Genomic DNA, 9,674 nt, shown 5'->3' on the forward strand with positions numbered 1-9,674 from the left:
CATGCTCTTTGCGACAGGCCGTACGGCGAGCCGGCCCGGGAGCCGCTCACGTGACCCGCCCGCGAGCACGCGCAGGGCTGCGGCACGGCAGCGCCCAGCGGGAGCGCGCCGCCCTACAGCTGGCCAGCTGAGCTGCAACCTCGGCCTCGGAACACCATTCTGCATTCCGGTCTGTGAAACTTAATATTTCACACAAATACCCGAGCAGTCTTTGACCTACTCAAGGAGATGGAGACACTGGGCTTCTCATTATCCTGGTTTAAACGGAACCACACCAACACCAGAAAGTTCTCTGCGCCATTAAAAGATTTTGCTGCAGCTGTAGATATATATATATATACACATACATATATATACACGCACACACACATATATATATATGTATATTGAATATATTCTGGCTTATCTGACCATAATTGTGTTATTTTTAAGCTAATATTTTCTTATAGTCCAATTTAAAAATAGGAGAAAACACACTCAAGTAAATAAAATCTTTCTCTCGGTCCTTTTTAGGAAAAATAAAACTCCATCTCCTTCGACTCAGTCTGACTGGCAGTTCTGAAGCAGTTCGCTAAGGGGTGTTTCTCTGCTCCCATGCTTTTCGGTGAGACAGAAAGCAGCCATCTCCCTAGCTCGTGTGTCAAAGAACTACAGGCAGATGCCTCCGAATGTGCCTGGGGGCTCAACAGCCCAACACTGCAGTTCAACCCGCACAGGTGACACTGCAGAACAGCAGTCCCTGCGAGGTTCAGTTGCTCGTGTTTTTGCCTCTCCTGCTTACATCTCCGATTGTCATTTTTCTCTGCCGCATTTGACTGCTGCAATTAGTAAGCCAGCTGAGAAACTGAACTGCAGTCATTGTAAATCGCACTTGCTTTTTACAAATTACATTAGCTAATGGTGGCAGCACCTTCAGGTGCATTCACCTTCAAAAGCTGATCTCTCTTAAACAATTCCAAGAAAAATGGAGGGGGGGATGCAGAAGAGAAAGACAAGCTACACGAGGAGAATTTTAATACCTTCCTGCCCCAGTTATTGCTCTCTGCGTTGTAAACTATTTCTTCTTCTCTTGGCATTCAGCCTTGGATTGGAGCATCAGCTTTTGAAATTCCCAAGCAGACAGAATAATATATGTGATGGCGTCTGCACACACTACGCAAACATATCAGAAGCAAGGAACAAGCATTTGTTTTAATGGAGAATGTGAAACTACAGAACAGGTTTGTTGCTCAATAACTGAGTCTCCCTGTAGCCTGTGTTTCGTACAAATGGATGGGGCAGAAGTTCTGATTTTTCAGGGAAATTCAGAAGCCCAGTTCCCTCAACAAACCCCACAGATGTCTCACTATGAATTCTGAACATACATCAATAAAGAGCACATGAAATTCAAACTGTATTTCTAACTTCTTTTTTGAATGAATACCATTAGAAGTTGAATCCTACCCTGTGTTTCAGCTGTGTTCTGTGTCAAAACCAAAATCAGCCACAGAGATGAACTATCACCACTAGAACTGGAAAGAAAACCTATCATAAATGGAATGACAGCCAGTTACAATGCTGCAATAAATGCTACGCTGTAATTATGTGCAATGCTAAAAATGCTGCAATAAGATTCATCCTTAAAATGAGATTCCTGTCTTAAATATCTTCTTAAGAGATAAGAAATTACACCATAGATCTTTCTCTTTCTTGACACCATCTAAAACTTCCAGGTACTTTCCAAAAGACAATTACAAATAAGATGTACTGGAAGAAATGAATAGAGTTGACAATGTCTTTCTGAACTGCTCGGATGCAGCTTTTCTCAATTAAATTCTAACATATTCACCCAACTTTATCCTGAGTGCCCTAATTCTTCCCATACAACCTCACAATGCCCTTGTCTCTGGCTATTTATTCTCAGCTGTCTCACTCTGATCTCCTTAACCTCAATGTTAGCTGTCCTAGGGCATATCAGTTTAATTGGAGATGCCTTAAAAGACATCTCCACTTTAACTAGCAGTACAATTAACCATTTTGTGAACATTAGAATCAGTTCAGACTTACTCCCCTCTGCTGGACACTGTGCTTGGATGGTGGAAGCACTTAGTGCATTCATCAGCACAAAGTCAGAGGCGATTTCTTTTCTCAGGTCACTGTCCTAACATTACAATGCTAGCCTACCTGATCCTGAGCTATCTTAACCGTATCTGCTTCCCTGAATTATTCTGTTTACCTAAATAGATCTGAGCTGCCATCCCTACTCCCTAATTCTCAGACCTATTCAATTTCAGTCCATTCTACTACAAATTACCTGATGGCTCCTTACTTGTTCAGAGATGTTTCTAAACATTGTGGTCTGTTTTGATCCATTCCAAGATCCCCAAAATCATCTTTAGCTGAGCTGCTTCAGCATTAGATGAGTCTTTTCTGCAGGAAGAGCACATAGAATACAAATTAAGATGCCAGTCCCATCAGGGCTCCAGAACAAACCCTGCAGTTCCACTCCTCTCCGCTCTTCCTAATCCCTCTGCAAGGCCATGTATCTCTTGCTGCCAGCTTAGAGACACTGAATCATAAGAGAAATGCACTCTGTTAAAACTTGACATAGGCTTTGGCTCAGCTGGTCCTATCACTAAAAGGGTTTTGTCTCTGATTAATTTTGACTTGTCAGTAGAGGTCTCTGGGCAGAATGAAGGAGGGTACCTTCCTGTATGTTTCTGATTAATGCAACTTCTCAGGAGGTGCCTGGAAATCTATCAACAATCTTAATTAAATTCAACCAAATAGATGACAGCTAATTATTAAGGGAGTGGCTCTCTTGGAACGATAGGCGAAGTGTGAGTCTGCAAAAATGTTACAGGGGGCAGATGGCCACTTGTCTAACGTAACAAAGCCTGTTTAAACAGTGATGTCCCTGACAGCGTTCCAATTCAGTTTATACTGCTTCCAGCCCTGCAGGAGTTACTCGTTCTTCACCACCTATTGTTTGCCAAAACAGTTAAAACTACCCTTTGTGAAGGTGTTACAGAACTTTTGCTGTGATTCTCCAGATGCTGCACTTTGCAGATAGAAAGACTCTCTTTCCTTTTTCTCCTCAAACACATCCACTGCCACCTGGTTCTTCAAGTGTTTCATTCTACTTATCATGACAGACCCAGAGATCATTAGCTCGGTTTTAGAATTCCTAACTGAAAATTACTAAAGTGACAGAAATAAAAAAACTTTCTATTTTCAGTTGCAAAAATCAATATTTGGTATCAAATCAGTATTCTCCATTGAGGCTATTTTCTTAGAAACTGCAGTTTTTCTGAAAGAACAGAAAACACAGATTACCAGTTCAACAAATAAAATACCCAGCTTCTTCCTGAAGAAATCAAGCAGCACCCGATATCTCAGTTTTGGCAGGAGAAAGATAACTTCAGCTTGTCCAGTGCAATGAAATGGATTACTGGATTTTTAACCTTCAGTCAGACATTTCTCTTCCTCACCTCACAAGGGCCATAAATTATCCCAATTTTTCAAGTCAATTCTGAGATACAGCATTAATAGAACCTACTATGGTTTCATACATACGCAGTTATGAGGACAAGGTATCTATTTTTAGAACATTAATGCTAATGAATAAAGCTGTCTTGACAGCTCTGAAATCCTCCCTCTAGTCACACAGTAAACAGGAAAATGCATGACAAGCAGGGAAGTGACTCACTCTGGCTAGTAGAGGACTGCCAAAGGGTGCACATGGGTAATTTCTTTATCACCAGTATTTGACATCCTTAGCTAAAATTTCCAAGTAGGCTCAGTTGTGGTTTTGTGATTATGGGCACCTGTGCACTAAGAACGGGGTTAACAAAAGATGACTGTATACAGTATTTATGATAAGTATCATGTAAGCCTTCCAGCAGTCACAACATGAGTGATGACATTCAGCCTCTATTTAGCTGGTTTGGATTTAAAGCAGAGAAGTAAGAAATCCACTGCCAAGAAACCTACACAAACAGACACCTTTCTCCAAAGTATGAATAACTACTGCAGTGACCTTCCTCCTTGGCTGCATTCATGTATTTGCATTAGTAGAAAGACAACTAGGATTGTAAATTGAATTCACTTTGGCTAACGTTGGCAGTAGTCTATGAACATTAAAGAGCAATCCTCTCAAAATGAATTATTATGTAAATTAATCTCAAATTCTTTATTCCTGGTAGAACTCAGCCTTGAAGACACCCATTCTCAGAAAGAATACTTTGACAAGACAGGAGGAAAATAAAAGCAGAATAAATTATATCAAAAATTATATAAAAAATAGATTATCAGTTATAAATATTTTAGCTAAAAGGGAGTGTTTGTAGAGCGATGGGTATTCTTGTTCCAGAGCTGGTGTAAGCTACAAGCAAATTGGACAGTGACAAGATGCGGATGCTCTTCAAAGCTTTAAGACCCAGCTTCTCCTTCTATGTCCTCTGAACAATTGAAGAAGATGAAAGCAAAATGTTGGAGAGGGTCAACATTTTTCTGTTCACAGGACTGGATGTTATGAAGGTCAGCCAGCAGCCTGGAACAGAACTACAATCACAACTCTTCAGCCAGCTGGGAAGATAACAGCTCCTCCTGCCCCTGAGGAGCTTGCCTGGTAGCTACAGAAGAACTTCATACCACACACCAGAACAAGCATTTCAGCCCTAGCACAATGTACGCAACAAGTGAAACAGATACAGTGTGTACTGATGTACATAAGCACACCCATTACAAATCAGAGGCGTTAACTGTGACACACAGGAGAAGGTACAGGGAGCACAATCTAACACTGCAGGTACAAGAGAAACTCTGCTATCTGAAGATACAAGAGAAACACAAGGTTTGGGGTGAGTATCTTGGCTTCACTCTGTGAAGAGTGGTACCTGGTACTCAAAACCTTTTGAGAAATTCATCACTTGTGAGACTGAAAGAAACACAGCTGCATCTAGGAAGACACTAAGAGCTTGGAAGAGAGAGCTGTTGAAACTGCCTTGTGATTCTTAGCTAACAAACTAAAAGTTGTATTTTGAAAACTTTAGAAAAAAAACCACAAAGAATATTTGTGATAAAGTTAGTTTCATACCTGTGCTACTTTCTCACCTGTGTTAACAAAGGATATTGTGATCAGAGAAGTCAAAAAAACTCATATTTGGCAACAGTCATGAAACTCAAACACCCTTTTGTACTATATATACCGAGGGAAAAAAAACACAGAATGAACTTGTTGGACTGGTGGATGTAATATACTGAGTAAAGATAAAAAATAATGGTGAAGGAATACTTGGTTTCAAACTAGTAAATCCATATAGAGGGTCCCAAAGATTAAATTTTTTACTAGCTACTCTTAAGTTTGTACCACCAGATCTTCAATTCTATTGTCAGTCGACAAAGACGTGCTCATTTTGCTGTGCAGAAAGGTGAAGTGCGGGGTTAGGACCGCATTAATCAAGAATTAAGCAAATGCTATGATACACGTGCTTGCATTGGTACTTACTCATTATTACTGCAAGGACAATACATAACGTATATCATTCCAATTTTGGTAATGGCAGATAAATTATTAGAAAATAATAAAACACCAAGACTTGGCAATACATCCCCCACTGCTAGAAATTCTACTTAAACTAAAGAATAAAATAGCAAAAAGCAGAATGTGCTAGCATGTGGACCTTACTTTTACATTTAGTATTAGAAGCAAGATCGGAATTTCTCCTGCCTATCCCAACAAAACTTGGATAAGAAAGGTTTTTGAAAAATAGCTAATGAAGAAGACAGTCAATGAGCACCAAATGCTTTCCTATACAGATACATGAAATGAAGAGAATCTCGAGTAACTGAAGAAATTAATTCAGACAATTTATTTAAATCTCATTAAGCAGTTCAGTAGAAGTTCATATTCAGAGCTAAAGCAGTCTTAATTTTCTTTATTTACTTCTGAAGCACACTGTGACCACTTCAATTCTGAATATACAGATCTATATCTTAATCTGTTTTGAATAATCCATTTGAAAAAATAATTCAGATATAGCCACCTAATCATCCCTGTAGCCCGAGTACCTGAAAAAAAGGAATGTATACTGGTGAATGCATTTTAGCTGAAGAGCCACTTGTTACTTTATTACAGAAGGAAAAAAAGACTTGTACAAAAAGTCAGGTGAGATCAGTGTATTACATATGCATTTTCCATACCCACAAGAATGCAGAGATTAATTGTGGGTCTTCTTTGTTCACAATGCCCAGAGTTCAACACTACAGCATTACTGTATCTCCTGAGAAATAAACACTCAGATGAGTGTCATCACCTATAAGAATATTATATCCATAGAATACCCAAAATATTATGAATTGGAATTTGAGAAAAAAGGAGATTAACTGATCCATATGCAGCTTAACAATAGATGACGATGTAACAGAACGTGGATTTAGTCCTGTTCCCAAATTGTAGTCATAGACTTCTGGCTCGTCCCAGCAGCACTTGGACTGCCTTACAAAATGAAATCACCTCAAAGATCCAATGATCTACCTTAAGCATAGATACACTCTGGCTATTTATCCAGTAGTTATTTCCAAAGAGAGAGGAGAAGTGAGAAATAGCACCAGACTGTTAGACACATCACTGAAGTGTGTGGCCTGTGCATTTCAACCCCTCAGACAAGAAAAACAAGTCTCCTTCCAATCCAAGATCAATTATTTCAGGAAAGTACCAGCATGCCAGGTAATGGCACATTTTATTTATTTATTAAGAGATACAGGTTATGCAGCAAAGGTGATTTATACGTGATCACTTACTTTTAGGAACTCCGGTCACAAACCAGGGTCATACTGCATTAAGATTAGGTAGAGATACAAAGCCACCTCTGTGTTCCCCATTCTGATCATCCATCTCAGCACAAAAAGACTGCAAGGTTCATCTCCAAACTGGAGGAAGCACTGGAAAAGCACCACCATTAAAATGTATTTGTCTTCACAGAAAGATGCAGATACGCAAGAAGAACAAACCAAAGGCCTTTGAATCGCATTAGGGAGAAATCAATTAGTCAAGATTATTGTTGGGTTTTAAGATTTTACAGAAACTTATAAGAAACAAAGCAGCTCATTCTACCCTGGTTCTGCACAATACCAGGCAATACTCTGTTGTCAAATATCAAAGTTGTGAATTAAACAATCTAGGCTCTTGTCTCATTTGTATGTGTCACCTGGAAAGTTAGCGTAAGAGAAAAATGAGGCAGAGTAAGTGACTTGCCTATAGCTGTTCAGTTACCCTGAGAAGGAGGAACGTTTGAGGCACATTTACTTGGAGAGAAGAGACTTTATTGCTGCAATTTCATAAGGCACGACTGCTCTCCACATAAGTCTTCTGGAATTCATTCACTGGAAAAGCTAGTTGTTAATATCAGTTAAAAGTATAACTTAATGAGGAGAGTATGTGGTAAAATATAAAAAAACAAGTATTTTGGATATAAAAAAGTTCCCGAAATAACTTAGGGCATTTGAGCAGAGTCTGAAATACGTTCCTCTGAAATCAAGGAAGCCACAGGGAAGCAATACCAAATGCAAAATTCCTCTTCTGCTCCTCCTGCGTGTCAGGAGGAGCTTCACACCACAGAGCTGAAATTCAGATACAAGCAGTTGCTAACATCTCCACAGCTGAAATCACAACAGAGAATCACTCACTTCATGCACCAGAAAAAGTCTGCAAGAGTTTCTTCTATTTCAAGGCAAACATCTGGAGAGAAGTAAGAATTCTCAGTCACAACTTTCAATGCAATTTTCAAACCAAGCTCTTACAGGGATGGATCAGTGTTGCCTGGTCCTCTTGAGAAAAATCTCATGCATATAATCCCAAAATCTTCCCTGATGTGACTCATTGTGATGAATCATAGCAGTGAGGGCCTCACCCTGATCAAGGCTTTGCCAATAGTCCTGAAGCCACATCTCTTTCCAACTGAAACAAATGAAGAAAAAAAGAGACATCATTTAAAAAAACAAACAAACAAAAAAAACAATAGTAGTACTGAACTGTAATAGCATTAATATTTGTTTTTTCCTTTCATCTAAGAGGAAAACAATTCCAGGGATAGTCATGACAATGTATGTTGTTTCTGTGCCATTGTGCTCCAACCCACCTGAAGTAACTTGCTATGAAAATTCCCTATGGAAAACAAGCTTGCTGTTAGCTTCAGATCATTTTAGAAATATCAGCATGTAACTAGCATTAGCCAGAGAGACTAAGTCATGAATTGTTAGGAATAAAACCTGCTATTAAAATAAAATCCTGTAGTCCTCATACAACTTCTTCCATGGCCAGAATGCGTGCTATAGACATCAAGGTATCAATCTTTTCAGATAAGCCATTAAACATGTACAGAATTCCTGTTAGTCAGTACAGGGAATGCATAACAAGAGAGAGCAATCCTGACATCCCCCAGCTGGCTCTACTCTTTTCTTCCAGACCATTTTCAGTGCACCCATTCTCAACCTTCTCATTGCACAGACAACACGCCAATTCCCTTCCCATTCATATTAAGGCAGACTACATCTCTCATTTCTGTTGTATTGAGGTGTGGCAACAATTTGTTCAGCTAGTAACTACTATCCTTCTTTCCTGACAGACTGATGATCTCTTTTGTACTACAGCTGCTACCCAACCCCATCAAATCAGCACAAATTCTGTACAGACCAAATGTGATGCTCTTTTTAATCTGCTCACGTGAACACTTCTCCCTCACAGACAGAAGCACAGTACTTTGACATTCACTCCCAACATCATACATTAAAGCCAGCATGACTGCATTGCCCAGAAACAGATCTCAGCCACTATTCCAGGAAAAGCATATGAAATGCAGAACACGTTACAAACACTTTCATTCTGAAGCAGCATAACACTTGTATTCCATGAGAATTTGTTTTTTGTAGTGAACAGAATCATCTTTGGTGGGACATTTCTGCTCAAAATTAACCTGTTAGCATTGATTACAATATGAAGGATCACAGAGGCTTACTTTTGCACACAGAAACATCTGCCTACAGCTTCCTTTGTAAAATGAAGCACTCGGACACACTGTGAGACCACTCTCCTTCACCACTCAACTCTTTAACCTTTGCTCAGGGAGCACCAATGTGAGTTACACGTTTTTTGCAGCACTGAGTAAGGGCACCATTAGTGAGAGCCCTCATCCAGGCACAAGGCCAAGAGGCAGTGGGCCACAGAAAGTGACTGTTCTGTGGCTGAGTTCTATCACAACACTAAGAGAAATCCCAGTATCCAAATGTTTTGTCAAGCACGTTACATAAGAACGCTTTTGTATTTTTCTTTTCATACTGCTCTTACAGTTTCCTACTGTTTTTGAAGAAACAAGATGCATTCTGATTCTATGACTTGGACAAAAACTGGCACCTAGGATGAACACAATTGCAGAAATCTCCTGAAACTACCAACTACGTACATCTGGAATGTTACCGCGAGCAGGATCCACCTTTAATCTTGGCTGGTTACACACTTCTACTGCAAGAAATACCTTGCACTGTATGTACGGCAAATCTGATATGCTTCTCAACTGTTTTTCTTGGTCCTAAATAAACTGTGACATCACCATCAAATGAAACTAGTAAAACCATGACAGTTTCAAAACCTTACTGAAGGCACACTGGCTTTAGTTTTCTTGAAAAGATCAAAGGAG

The 9,674-nt window shown here is 39.6% G+C and overlaps 1 protein-coding gene across 1 annotated transcript in view; it reads right to left on the reverse strand.

The window, feature by feature from the left end:
* Positions 1 to 5,837: 5,837 nt before the first annotated feature.
* FUT11 (fucosyltransferase 11) overlaps positions 5,838 to 9,674 on the reverse strand; it is a gene marked incomplete at its 5' end in the record, with an annotated part of 9,482 nt that continues 5,645 nt past the window's right edge. Inside the window, one exon of the mRNA XM_003207975.4 lies at positions 5,838 to 7,939. Within this exon, the coding sequence (XP_003208023.2) occupies positions 7,792 to 7,939 (148 nt within the window). The remainder of the gene's footprint in view (positions 7,940 to 9,674) is intronic.

Source organism: Meleagris gallopavo, chromosome 8 (genome assembly GCF_000146605.3).
Source record: "Meleagris gallopavo isolate NT-WF06-2002-E0010 breed Aviagen turkey brand Nicholas breeding stock chromosome 8, Turkey_5.1, whole genome shotgun sequence".
Classification (NCBI taxonomy): Eukaryota; Metazoa; Chordata; class Aves; order Galliformes; family Phasianidae; genus Meleagris; species Meleagris gallopavo.